The following is a 14,517-nucleotide window of genomic DNA, read 5'->3' as shown; positions in this document are numbered from 1 at the left end:
CCCACTGGGGATTTGTGAGTGAATAAATGTATGAATAAAATTGCATCTCTCCTATAGTATGCTTACTTGTTTGGCTCTTTTTAGATAGATCTAAGGATGCAAAGAATCAAAATGATTTCATTGTCCAAAGGAAGCAGCCAAAAAGGGTGCAAAAAATTATTCTGAACAAAACATCCAGAACCTCTCAAAACCTTGTGGGACAATATGTCATAGCTTTATGAACCAAAAGGTTGAACCTCTGACCACAATTCATTTCCCACAGTTTGACACAAAAACAGTACCTCACAGAAAGAACACCATACCCACAGTGAAGCATGGTGGTGGTAGTGCCATGTCCTTGGTCAGCTTTTCTTCAGACGTAACAAGAGTTTCTATCAAGGTGAGAAAATTATCTAATCACAATACCAGCCAGGATTGACCCAAAACCTTTAGTTGCTTGAAAGATGAAGATGGAATATTTTTTTCTGCATCTTTGGTGGTCAGAGTGTGTCAACATCAACAAGATGGCTTCACCAGAACAAAATTACAGTTTTAGAACTAAATCTTACAGAAAATCTGTAGGGACACCTAAAGGGAACTGCGGACAACAGACGGTCCTCACGATCTGAGATCTTTGGAGAACTTTTTCCAAATAGTTCTAAGTCCACATGTTTCTAAAAGACTCCTACTGAGAAGATTCTGAAACTGAACCAAAAGGTTCTTCAACAAAGTATTAATTTAAGGATGTGCACGGTTACCCTAACCATATATTATAAATTACATTTTAAATTTTCTTCAAAAATTTGTAAATCCACATAAAATGTGTTTTTAAGTTGAATTGTACAGGATTTGGGTCATATTAAAGGTGAGAAAACTACTGAAATTATTTATCATGGTCTAATTTTATTTCAGCAACATAGATTGGCATTTTAACAGGGGTGTGTACACTTTTTATATCCACTGTACTTCCTTGTAAATCAGGTATTTGAGGATGAAGTGGTAAAACATCACTTGGTCCCAGTTAATGGCTGTCTTTGCTAAGTCCAGTTAGTCTTCAGTGCAGCAGCAGGAATTCACTGGTTTCAGTCTCTGTCAACTGTTTCATATCACCATATGAGCAAAGGCCAGAAGCGGATGCATTCATTCAAACAGTTCAACTTGTCATTATGTACAATTTCATCCATACAATCAGATAACATTTCCAGTGTTTAGATTCCCTGTATCAGATGCTTAAAAATCCACATAGCATCTATTTATTGTGTTAGCTCAACATGGTGTAATAAATAACAATCAAGAGTAATCTGCCGATATGGAAATTATGAGGGACTATTAAAATGTGAGAGTGATATAAGCAATACAAAACCAGGAATATACAACTAAAAATAACCTTGCGTCTACAGATTATCAGTCTTTCCAAATACTTGTCCAACACTGACATTCATGTAAAGAGGGACGACATCTCATAATGGAGTGGATGCTGGTCAAAATGAAAAATGTATATCTCCAAGGCATACCTGAAGACTATTTAAAACCAAAATTCACAGAGAGCAAAGTGATGCTGAGAGACTGAGCAGAAAGACAATTATTTAACACATGCAGATTCAACCCATTAATACCTAAAACACAAACAATTTGCCTCTGGATGCAACATTGGTCTAAATCCAACAAAAATACTTAACAAATTACAATCTCTCAAATGTTCAGCATATTGCACAGAAAGACTTATTTATAAAAAAAAAAATGAACCATCCACAGTGGGTCCATGCACTGTAGAAGTCCATGCAGCCCAGTCAGGCCCAGTGTTCTCTTTGTTTTTAGCCTCTGTGGCAGAGAGTGATCCGAAGGCATCAATAGTAGCAATTCTGCATCTCTGTCCAGCTGGTGATCCAGAACTTTTTCTGTGGCTCTTTAGGCTGAAATCCCAGATTGAACTGATAGCGTTCAGTTCTGCGAATTCTCACCCCACGGTGCTTTGGCATTACCCGGTAGTAGATGGCTCGCTTGAAGAACCCAAGCTAGCAAGACGGAAGAAAAACAACAAAGACATGAATAAACACAAGATGAGGACTGGAGAAATTAGCAGAAATGGTAGGAGGGATGGGATTAATGACCAAGAAGATTTGGGATTACAGGCCTGTGGAAAAACAAGTTAGTAGTGGAGACACTTTACTGAAGAAGGAAAAGAAAGTGAAGAACAGGACTCGAATAGTGAAGAGAGAAGCATATTTCATCTGCCTAAAAGAAAGTTGGAAGAATCACAGAATAGTTGGAAGAAGCTGAGGGGACAGACAACACAGTGGGAAGTAAGCCACACCAGAACTACAGTGTCTTGCAAAAGTATTGACACCCCAATAACATTTTCACATTTTGTCCTGTTAAAACCACAAACTACAATGTATGTTATTGGGATTTTATATGACAGACCATTTTAGTGTGAGATAATGGAAACGTGGAAGGAAAAAGTTAATGGTGTTCAGTTTTTTTTTACAAATTACAAATCTGGTATAACTTTATATTCAGTCCCCTTTACTCTGATATCCCTAAATAAAATCCAGTCCACCAGCACAGATATTATGAATGTACTTCACTAAGACTGAAACCAGTAGCAGAAATGCTCTCTCTGTGTCTATCTATCTATCTATCTATCTATCTATCTATCTATCTATCTATCTATCTATCTATCTATCTATCTATCTATCTATCTATCTATCTATCTATCTATCTATCTATCTATCTATCTATCTATCTATCTATCTATCTATCTATCTATCTATCTATCTATCTATCTATCTATCTATCTATCTATCTGTCTGTCTGTCTGTCTGTCTGTCTGTCTGTCTGTCTGTCTGTCTGTCTGTCTGTCTGTGTATAGAATATATATGTGTACATATACACACACATATATATATATATATATATATATATATATATATATATATATAATTGAGTGTCTGAGATGCTGTGGCCAAATGTTGGAGTTGGGAGAAATATGATCTAAACCAATCTAATGACTACAAAAATGGATCAAAAAAATAAAATCGGTAGTTTTAGTGTAATTCTTTCGTGGAAATTTAATGCAAATATTCCATGAAAAAAATTAAGAACTGCTAAAACCTGCAATGTTTTTATATCTATATTTAATTCAATTCAGTTTTATTTATACACTCACCAGCCACTTTATTAGGTACACCTTGCTAGTACAGGGTTGGACCTCCTTTTGCCTTCAGAACTGCCTTAATTCAGTCAGTCATTTTCTACCGCTTATTCCATAGTGGGTCGCGGGGGAGCTGGTGCCTATCTCCAACAGTCTATGGGCGAGAGGCGGGGTACACCCTGGACAGGTCGCCAGTCCATCGCAGGCCTTAATTAAATTCGATTCAAAAATACTTTATTAATCCCAAAGGGAAATTAAATGTTGTTGTAGCTCATTATGAGGGTTTCCTCAAAGAGCCGTTGTAGATGCGTCTGTCTTACAGAAGAGCTGAAGAAGCCTCTGACTGAAGACACTCTGTTGTTGTAGGACAGTCTCATGAAGAGGATGCTCAGGGTTCTCCATAATGTTCTTCATTTTATGAAGAATCCGTCTTTCCACAATGATCTCCAGAGGTTCCAGAGGAGTCCCCAGAACAGAGCCAGCCTTTTTTATCAGCTTGTTGAGCTTTTTTAAGTCCCTGGCTCTGATGCTGCTTCCCCAGCAGATGATGGCAGAAGAGATCACACTTTCCACAACAGACTTATAGAAGACTTATAGAAGCGGCTGAAATGAGCTTCCTCCGTAGGGTGGCCGGGCACTCCCTTAGAGATAGGGTGAGGAGCTCGGCCATCCGGGAGGGGCTCGGAGTAGAGCCGCTGCTCCTCCACATCGAGAGGAGCCAGTTGAGGTGGCTCGGGCATCTATACCGGATGCCTCCTGGAAGCCTTCCTTGGGAGGTGTTCCAGGCACGTCCCACCGGGAGGAGGCCCAGGGGACGGCTCAGGACACGCTGGAGGGACTATGTCTCTCGGCTGGCCTGGGAACGCCTTGGGCTCCCCCTGGAGGAACTGGAGGAGGTGTCTGGAGAGAGGGACGTCTGGGCGTCTCTGCTGAGTCTGCTGCCCCCGCGACCCGGTCCTGGATAAGCGGAAGACGACGAACGAACGAACTTATAGAAGATATGCAGCATCTTACTGCAAACACCAAAGGATCTAAGCTTCCTCAAGAAGTACAGTCTGCTCTGTCCCTTCTTGTAGATGGCTTCACAATTGCATCTCCACTCTAGTCTGTTAAAATCACCAGAAATTGCCACAAAAGCATTGGGGTTTTGTGTCTGTAGCTTAGCAACAACTGAGCTGATGGCATCACATGCAGTGTCGGCAACAGCAGAAGGTGGAACGTAAACTGTTGCCAAAATAACACTGGTGAACTCTCTGGATAAATAATATGGATGAAAACCTACTGCCAACAATTCAATATCTGGACTGCAGAGATGACACTTCACAGTTACATGTCCTGGATTACACCATCTGTTGTTCACAAGTACTGACAGTCCACCTCCTTTATATCTTTATTCTTTAAATCTCTGTCTGCTCGTATGGTTAAAAAGCCCGGCAGAGAGACGCTGGAGTCAGGGATATGATCCTGCAGCCATGTCTCAGTAAAACACATAATACTGCATTCCCGGTACTCTGGCTGGATCCTTTGTAGGGCTTGGAGTTCATCCAACTTGTTTCCCAACGATCTCACATTGCCCATCATAATCGACGGAAGAGATGGTTTGAACTTCCTCCTTCTCTCTCTTCTCTTAGCTCCTGCTCTGCATCCACAACATCTCCTTGTCAACTCATCAGGGATTTGGGGTTGTAGTTGAAGTATTATTTGAGCTTTTGAGATATTAATCAGATGCATCAGAAACAACCCCGTTGCCATGGCAATGCATCATAACAAATGTCCAAAAATTGAAAGTATTAAGAAAAATCCTCCAAGCTGCACAGCATCCGCCACCGGAGTGGACATTCGTCCAAAAAAAAATCATCTGTATCCACCACAAGAGGAATAGTTCCCAAAAATGAATAAATCAGAATCAAAAGTAACAGAGCTACTCCAACCTGCTGCCACCTTGAGCGGTGCAATTCTAGAATTCTTCTAATCCTTCGTGTCATAGATTCAACAAGGTACTGGAAACATTCCTCAGAGAGTTTGGTCCATATTGACATGATAGCATCACACAGATGCTGCAGATTTGTCGACTGCACATCCATGATGCGAATCTCCCGTTCCACCACATCCCAAAGCTGCTCTATTGGATTGAGATCTGGTTACTGTGGAGGCCATTTGAGTACAGTGAACTCATTGTCATGTTCAAGAAACCAGTCTGAGATGATTCGTGCTTTATAACATGGAACGTTATCCTGCTGGAAGTAGCCATCAGAAGATGGGTACACTGTGGTCATAAAGGGATGGACATGGTCAGCAACAATACTCAGGTAGGCTGTGGCGTTAACATTATGCTCAATTGGTACAAAGGGGCCCAAAGTGTGCCAAGAAAATATCCCCCACACCATTACACCACCACCAGCCTGAACCGTTGATACAAGGCAGGATGGATCCATGGTTTCATGTTGTTGACACCAAATTCTGACCCTACCATCCGAATGTCGCAGCAGAAATCGAGACTCATCAGACCAGGCAACGTTTTTCCAATCGTCTATTGTCCAATTTTGGTTAGCCTGTGTGAATTGTAGCCTCAGTTTCCTGTTGTTAGCTGACAGGAGTGGCACCCGGTGTGGTCTTCTGCTGCTGTAGCCCATCCGCCTTAAGGTTCGACGTGTTGTGCGTTCAGAGATGATCTTCTGCATGCCTTGGTTGTAACAAGTGGTTATTTGAGTTACTGTTGCCTTTCTATCAGCTCGAACCAGTCTAGCCATTCTCCTCTGACCTCTGGCATCAACAAGGCATTTCCGCACACAGAACTGCCGCTCAATGGATATATTCTCTTTTTTGGACCATTCTCTGTAAACCCTAGAAATGGTGGCGCGTGAAAATCCCAGTAGATTAGCAGTTTCTGAAACACTCAGACCAGCCCGTCTGGCACCAACAACCATCCCACGTTCAAAGTCACTTAAATCACCTTTCTTCCCCATCCTGATGCTCTGTTTGAACTGCAGCAGATCGTCTTGACCATGTCTTCATGCCTAAATGCATTGAGTTGCTGCCATGTGATTGGCTGATTAGAAATTTCTATTAACGAGGACAGGTGTACCTAATAAAGTGGTCGGTGAGTGTATAGTGCCAATTCACAACACATGTCGTCTCAAGCCACTTTACAAATTCAATTTAGTCGTACAGATCATACAGATTTGAAGTACAAAGATTCCAATTAATCCTAACTACCAAACATTGCAGTCAGATTCAGTTTATTATTCAAATTGGTTAAAAAGTTTTTCTATCTAAGGAAACCCAGCAGATTGCATCCAGTCAGTGACTTGCAGCATTCACTCCTCCCGGATGAGCAAGTAGAGACAGTGGACAGTTGCTTGCATTGACTTTGCAGCAATCCCTCATACTAAGCGTGCATGTAGCGACATTGGAGAGGAAAACTCCCTTTTAACAGGAAGAAATCTATGTATAAAACATTAGTTGTTTTTTTATCATTTTTAACCAGAGTTATTAAAAGCCACTGTGGAAGGTCCAATGAGCCACTTGCAGCTCCGGAGCCGCAGGTTGATAACCCTGGATTAGATCAAAGCATATTCATGTGTTAGAATGGCCCAGTCAAAGTCCAGACCTAAATCTAATTGAGAATCTGCAAGAATTTATCATATTTGTCCTTCTACTTTACAATTATACACAACTTTATGTTGGTACATTATATAAAAGTCCAAAAGAATACAGTGAAGTTTGGGGTTTTAATACCAAAAAGAGAAAAAAGAGCACATACTTCTGCCAGGCACTGACTGTAACAAAGAAAGATTCTTTTTGAGGGGTGTCTTTACCCAAAGGCCCCATTGGTGTGTGCTGTTGGAAAAACACATGGGGGCCTTAGTAGTCCTCAATCATCTTTTCTGTCTCAGAGGGCTGGATCTTCATCTCAGCCTTCTGGGCCTTGGCCTCATACATCTCCCTCCTGCTAGCCCGCTGGAAGAAGCCACACTGTTGGGGAAGGGGGATGTAGCAGTTGTAGGAGGGTGAACGAAGATAATAAGGTTATAATAATGGTTTAATATGGGAATTATTTATCAGTCAAATCAGTCTGCTACATGATCCATGCCTTATGTTTAGTATGAAACCATGTGGAAAGATGTGGAACTTCTCACAGCTTGTGTTATTTTACCAGTGAGACCTCACCTTCCACAGGATAACAATGATGATTCCAAGGAGCACAAGTCCTGCTACAGCTGCAGAAATGATGATCCACAAGGGAAGTCGATAGGGTGTCTCCACACTTGCCTCTGGTTCTATGTCTACTGTAAACTACAAGTAATTATTTAAAAGTTAATCATCATTATAACTTCTGCAATCAATAGTGTCATTATCATCATCATCATGAACACGTACAATCAGAGTCTGAGGCTCCATCTTGATGGTCGGTTTATCCGTAATGAGCTTCAGTGTGGCGTTACCTTTCACTGTAACTCTCAGAGCATTGGAAAAGTCCTGTAATTGCAAACACCAAAAACAACTAAACATCTTCAGAAGAACAGATAGGTTAGAGACAATACCTAATATGTGTGAATTCAGTTGGTGAGCGGACCTCCAACATTGTACTGTTCCACAAGCGGGAGCGGACATAAATCTCAGCTGAATCCGACACGTTGAGCAGAAGACAGGTGAACCTCACGCATTTAGCTGTCTCCTTAGAGCAGTCCTTCAAGACAGAGTGAAAAGCCTTTACACAAAAGAGAACTAATGTTGACATATTTTATACAGAATTTAGCATAAGAGACATTTTCAAAATGGGAAAACAAACAGATTTCCTGCTGAAGCATTAAGGAAGCCCATTCACCTCAGACACGTCGGTCCGTTCAGATCACAGGCCCTGTGTGCTTTCAGATCATACGACTGAGATTATGGAACAAAAGGGGTGGCACTTAAAACTCACAGCATTAAGCTGAGCAAAGCGTAAGATGTGTGGGGGACAGCTGAGCTCTAGGTCTCTGTCCTCAAGAAGGCTTTTTCCAATCCATTAAGTGCTTTAAATACAAGAAAAGATGAGTGCACCATCCTGGACATGTCTGTATCACTAAGGTACTAACAGAGCAGAGGCGGATCACACTGTGGATTCCTGTTGTCTTTACTTTGTGTAATATCACCATATCACACTCTTGCTTTATTCCCATACAGTTTATACTGGTTACAGGCTTCTGACTTACTTCCAAAGTGGATCTGTGCTGTAGTATTGGTGGGATGACATCAACGGTCCCATTCTGTGCGGGCACCTTTCAGTTGATAGCCAGGCATAAAAACACATGTAGATCATGGAAGGAAAAGATGATCTGAAAGTGGCTATTGCTATTCATGGGGGTTAACTCAGTTTGCTGGCCAATGAAGCACAGAAAGACGTGTCTCACAATGAATCTGTTAACTAATCGAGACAAAAAATAGCTGAAAGAACCCAATGTGTGCTCATACCATAACTTGAAAGATCACCATCTGTTTTGTTAACGTCTGGCTGAGATGCATTTTTTTGCCTTTGTCATTTAAAGACCCGTTCTAAAAGTCCAAGCTACCCATATGCCAATAAAACAATGGCCTGCCACAGAGATGTTTCCGTTATTTCTGCAGGGAATACTAAATGAGTTGTGTTTATTGAACTTTTTATATTTTCTCTATTTTTCTGAATAGATGAGGGTAAAGGGGAAGACCTCCTGCTGATACTCCCTAACTTACCAACAGGTAGGATTTCCGAGGTGTGTGCAGCATGACTGCTGCCTGTTGTTCCACAGTAAGCAGTTGAATTGTTTCTTCCCTGTCATCTTCTGCAGCCTGGCGTTTACGTCTGGCAGGCTTAGATCTGCTCTCCGACGACTGGGAGTACTTTAAAGGAGAAGGTTGGATAAAAGAGAGGAGGAAGGCAGAGACATTACATCAGAAAACTGCTGGTAATTACTGGTGTTGATAAAGACATGACCAAATTTGTCTCAAAATAGCAGTGTCATTTCCACTGTCTATATGTAGGTTGCACACATTGTTAGTTTCTAGTTGAGGATTTCTGAGGTCAGCATGTGGTGACACAGTTGTTGTTTTTCCCTCTAAGTGTATTTCAGAACAGTGGTCAGGTCTGAGACCATTTTAACACCACTTACCACTAACATTTATTCATTTTGCTGTGACTGGTTCAGTTCACTGTAGTTCTAAAAACATTATTGTGAATGTGAGTGGGCAAGGTGAATCAGGTTCATGTAAGCTAAATTTAACTGCAACTTTTAAGCTACTTCATCTATAGTTTTAGCTATCTAAAAGAAATAAATATCAAACTGCAGCAACATCAAAACTGTTTGAATTTAAAAATAAACTTTATTTTTTTCTATCACACCATCTCATTTGCCTAAGCACATTCTGTTTGAGAATGTTGACTAAAAGTTAGCATGCTAACAGGGAAAGCCATGCTTAACATGAGCCTGGTATTTAGCAAGGTGGTGTTTGCATAGAGGACATCTAGGGCTAGCTAGGCTACATCAAATCATCCAGGGGAAGAATTTGAATAATATTATAGTGTGCTCAGTGCAGGTGGAAAAGACACTATATTGCCAAATGTATTGGGTCACAGCACCAAATCAATGAATTCTCATGAAACTCATGTACATGTAGAAGTAGACAGACAAATACTTTTGGCAATATAGTGTATCAACAGACTAAGTGACTTAAAAAAATCTAAACCAACGCCCAAACAGAACCTTACAGTTAGGTTACGCTGATTGATAATGTCTCCAGCAGGGTTGCATTCCATTTCTGATTCTCCTTTAACAACAATCTTTGTCAGATACAGCAGCCACTTGCCATTGGCCACTTCATGGGGCCAATCAAACTCCACAGCAAGGGTCCCCATGTCTCTCAAAGGCGGGCCATTCATGTCCACCTGGTGGCAAAATTATTCAGGATTACAAAAAACTAAATTTAAGTCCTCAATCAGATTTAATTTGGCTTAGAAATGGAGTTAAAAGCTGCAGCATCTAACAATGGACATGCATACACCATAAGACAAAGCTACATTAAAATAGTCTTTCCCACATGATATTAAAGCTTTTTTTACTTCATAAACAGGGTGTGGATGAGGAAACTTTGGGTGAGGAGTAAACATTATTATATGTTATTATACATTAAATATACAGTTGAGGAGGTGACTCACATTCAAGGTGAACTCCACCAGACTGCCCACGTCATTGGTGTATTCCATAGCATACTCTCCCTTCACTGTCCCACCAAATTTAGTTGGCTTTGGTGGATTCCTCCTGAACCAGACAAGGGTTAGATGTTTAGACTCCAAACAGAAATATTAATGTCTAGTGTGTGTGTCTTTGTACTGTTTCGTTGCTAAGCTCCATGCAGTACAGTACCTCGCAGAAGTATTCACATCCCCTGAACCTTTTCACAATACAACCAGAAACTTCACAATATTTAACTGGGATTTTATGAAGACAAGGCTGGATGATTTATCACTAATTATTTGACTGCTGATGTGTTCCACTGGATTTTCATAAGCAGTATCAGAATAAAAAGTAGCTGAACAAAAATGCATGCCAGAGTTTTTAGATTTTTCTTTGCACAAAACCATTTACCACTTTCCTTCCACTTGACAATTACGTACCCATTTTGTTTCTCTGTAATTAAAAAACCTCAACAAAATAACTAGAGGTTTGTGGTGTGACGTGATAAAACACTTTAAAAAGTTATCAACAGCTTTAAAATGCACTGTTTACATTGTTAGGAGATCACACTCACATGGAGAGGGAGGGTTTAATGGTGTTTTCGATCAGCATGGCCACTGGCACCGGCTTCAGGTCACTCTGCTCACTAAGACTGAAGAGATCAATCAATTAATTACAATAGTGCGGCAACATAATATGCCAAAAACTCTGAATTAAAAGTAGCTACTAAAAAGACACAAACGTCTTCCAGATTACTGTTAACCTTCAGTAAAAACTAAATAGCATTTAGATGCTTCTGTATGAAGTCCTTACGTTGATAGAATCATTTCAGTCTCTATATCTTTTGTGTACAGATCAATGCCTGAAGTCTCAAACAGAAGCTGCAGCGACACCTGAAATGACAACAAATAAATTTAGATGTGCCACTACAAGAAAAAGGATTTGTCTCCTAAAACAATTCTTCTGTTTTTGCTCTTTGCCTCACTTTAATTCAGACATGTTAGAGGCTTTTCAAGGATGGATTCAATCAAATTAAAGATCGGACTTTGAGTAGGCTACTTCAAAACCTTTATTTTGTTTTTCTATTTTTATGCCTTTCAGATGTGATGTTGCTGATGTGTTTTAGGTCATTGTCCTGCATAACTCAGACATGTATGAGCTGAATTCATTCAGTTTCTAAACCAGTAAAGTACTGTAGCCCAGGAACATCACATCATCACCACCATGGCTGAGTTCTAGCATGCTTATTTCTTAAATGTTGTGTTAGTTTACACCAACGGTAACTGGACACACATCTTCCCAAAAAGTTCCACCTTTGTGTTTTAGGGTGTTTTTAAACCATTTTTCTGAGATTTGGGACAGGATTTTGGGTTATGTTTGGTCTTGTGACTCTACTATGGAGGCCACGTTTCCCCAGTCTCTCTTTCTTACTGTTAAACCATGAACTCTGACCTTAATAACTGAGGCAAGTGAGGCCTGCAGTGCTTTTTATGCTGTTCTGTGGCATTTTGTGACTGGATAAGTTGTTGATGAACTCTTGGAGTAATTTTGATAGTCAGGCCACTCCTGGGAAGGTTCACCACTGTTCTATGTTTTCTCCATTTGTGGATAACAGCTCTTGCAGTGGTTTGCTGGGGTCCCAGAATCTTATCAGTGGTTTTGCAACCCTTCTGAGAGTGACAGATATTAGTGATTTTGCTTTTTATCATCCATTTTCTATAACCGCTTCTTTCATACAGGGTTGCGGGGGAGCTGGTGCCTATCTCCAGCAGCCTACGGGTGAGAGGTGGGGTACACCCTGGACAGATTTCCAGTCCATCACAGGGCAACACAGAGACACACAGGACAAACAACCATGCACACACCCATTCGTAGTAAGGACAATTGAGAGAGACCAATTTACCTAACAGTCATGTTTTTGGACTGTGGGAGGAAGCCAGAGCACCTGGAGAGAACCCACGCATGTATGGGGAGAACATGCAAACTCCACGCAGAAAGACCCCCGGCCAGGAATGGAACCCAGGACCTTCTTGCTGCAAGGCAGCATTGCTACCAACCACCGTGCAGCTTCATTTGTTTTTCATCTCTCCTTAAATGTCTTTAAATCTGGGCATAATGTGTCAAAAAGGTTTTACAGTATTTAGGTAATTTCTTGCTTCTAGCTTGTGAAGGACGCGTTGGACTCTGCTAGGTTTTGGCATTTTTCCTTAACGAATTATCTCTTTTGTTTCATGATCTTAAATATTTAAATGTGACAAAAAAGCAAAAACTGAAGACATTTGTAAGGCAGCTGGTAATATAAAAATAAGGATTAAAAATTTACCTGTTGTCCACCTTTTAGAGGATTCCCCAGCTCACAAGTGATTGAATTATCAAAGCTGCATTCTACGTCTTTGCTCTGCGGAGATGGTGATCATAAAATGCAGATATGTTTCAGTAAACGTTTAGATGACTCAAGGTGCATACAGTTTGACACAGTCTTTATTTATGTGGTGCTATTTTTACATCCTTATAGTTCAAAGGAAAATAAAACACTTTTCAACTGTAATTATGAATCACTCATGCCAGTTTCCAAGAGATCTACTGCCCCCTAGTGGACCTACCTCAGATCTGAAACCAGAGTATTTCAGTGCACTGGGCATGATAACATTGAGCATTGCCTGGTGGGCATCCTCTGCCAGCTTTCCAGGAGCAGGAGAGTTAGTAACCAACACCAATAGCTTTATTCTTTTTATATTCCTGTCAAACTGAAGCACTTGAGCGTTTATGTTCTCCCTCCTGTACACAAATAACATAAAATGTAGCCCACTTATCAGATTTATGATGATGAGTTCAAATCTGCTTTGCAGTTCAAGTCTCACCTGGGAAAAGGGCTTCCACTATCATCAGCAAACTCAGCAGACAGCTGCAGGTTACTTGTGCATTTGTTGTCTGTGCCACACTCCTTCTGAAAGTTTATCTGCAGGACAGGAGAACATTTCAGACCTCAAAGGACAAATCCACCCCAACTCAGTGATGTTTCCACCCCTCTATACCTCGGTTCTTTGGGTGAGTTTCTGGTCTTGGCTTAGAATGGGGAAGGAATCCAAGTTCTGCAGGGAGCGCCTGGATTTAGTTTTCTGTTCCTGTAGCGACATGTTGAGGGAAAAGACCACCGGTTGCAGTTTGTCCCGCACAGGTTCCTGTCAATTAATCCATGAGTGTCATTCAGTTCTTAATGATGACATGACTAACTGACAACAGTTTGATAAAAACCAGTTTTAATTACAGCACCATGTTACAACCATAACTTTCTGTGCATTTTATTGGGATTTTATGTAACGAGCCAGAACAAAGTAGGGCAAACCTGTGACGTGGAAGAAAAATTGACATGATTTTCAAGATATTTTAAAGATAAAAATCAGCATTGTGCATCTGAAGACAGACGTCTTTGCCCATTCTTCTTAGAAATATAACCTAACCCCTCTGGCCTCCTGGTCGGGATCTGGGCTGGGGTTGTGGTTTGGGTCTTGGGGGTTGTCCGGCATGCTGGGGCACCTCCGGGGTTTGGGTGTGGAGTAGGCGGGTTGCCCGGTCCTTGCCGTGCTTTGGTGGCCTTCCTCCAATGCTTCCTTCTGTGGCTTTGGCCCCTGGATGGTGCGCCGGGCTATGGTTGGCGGCCGGGTGGGTGGGGTGGTGGAGTATGTCTTGTGCCTGGACTGGGGCAGCTGGCAGGTTGTGCTTGGCCTGGAGTGGTTGGCCTGCCTGGCCAGGTTATCCGGCTGGTGCATGTTTCCCTCTCATGAACTGACGGGGTGGAGCTGCTGGTGCTGGCCAGATGGCTGGGCAGGCTTGACGGTGTGCTGCTCTGCTTGCTGTCGTATCCAGGGTTGGGGGGTGGAATCGGGGCGGCAGGCTACAGGATGTGCAGCGTGTAGGGTGTGGGGGCTGTGTCCTCTTCTTGGATGTGAGGTCACATCCAAGAAGCGGCGATGGTAGAGCTGAGCTGGATAATGTTTCTCCCTGGGCTATTGTTGCAGTGGTGGTGACGTGGTGTGTTTGTGTGGTTGCAGGTGACGTGGTAGGAGACACTGGCCCTTGGTGCTTGCCGCTGGCCGGGGACCTCTTGCTGGGTGAGTTTGTCCCATCTTGGTGTGGGGTCGGGGGTTCTGTTGTGGTCGCGGTCTATCTATCAAGTAAAATCTCAATAAAAAA

The 14,517-nt window shown here is 41.7% G+C and overlaps 1 protein-coding gene across 1 annotated transcript in view; it reads right to left on the bottom strand.

Moving 5' to 3' along the window:
- Positions 1-862: 862 nt before the first annotated feature.
- Positions 863-14,517, bottom strand: part of itga3b (integrin, alpha 3b) — a 50,414-nt gene continuing 36,759 nt past the window's right edge. Inside the window, exons 13-26 of the mRNA XM_047377726.1 lie at positions 13,359-13,505; positions 13,185-13,282; positions 12,927-13,101; positions 12,647-12,721; positions 11,137-11,216; positions 10,898-10,975; positions 10,305-10,407; positions 9,858-10,034; positions 8,846-8,992; positions 7,710-7,823; positions 7,514-7,612; positions 7,304-7,429; positions 6,952-7,108; positions 863-1,994 (exon numbers count right to left, since the gene is read on the bottom strand). Coding sequence (XP_047233682.1) covers positions 6,998-7,108; positions 7,304-7,429; positions 7,514-7,612; positions 7,710-7,823; positions 8,846-8,992; positions 9,858-10,034; positions 10,305-10,407; positions 10,898-10,975; positions 11,137-11,216; positions 12,647-12,721; positions 12,927-13,101; positions 13,185-13,282; positions 13,359-13,505 — 1,530 coding nt within the window. The 3' untranslated portion in view covers positions 863-1,994; positions 6,952-6,997. The remainder of the gene's footprint in view (positions 1,995-6,951; positions 7,109-7,303; positions 7,430-7,513; positions 7,613-7,709; positions 7,824-8,845; positions 8,993-9,857; positions 10,035-10,304; positions 10,408-10,897; positions 10,976-11,136; positions 11,217-12,646; positions 12,722-12,926; positions 13,102-13,184; positions 13,283-13,358; positions 13,506-14,517) is intronic.

The sequence above is a fragment of the Girardinichthys multiradiatus genome, chromosome 10, assembly GCF_021462225.1.
Source record: "Girardinichthys multiradiatus isolate DD_20200921_A chromosome 10, DD_fGirMul_XY1, whole genome shotgun sequence".
Lineage (NCBI taxonomy): Eukaryota > Metazoa > Chordata > Actinopteri > Cyprinodontiformes > Goodeidae > Girardinichthys > Girardinichthys multiradiatus.
Note: the sequence above shows the minus strand (reverse complement) of the source record. Positions and strands in the feature narration are given on the sequence as shown.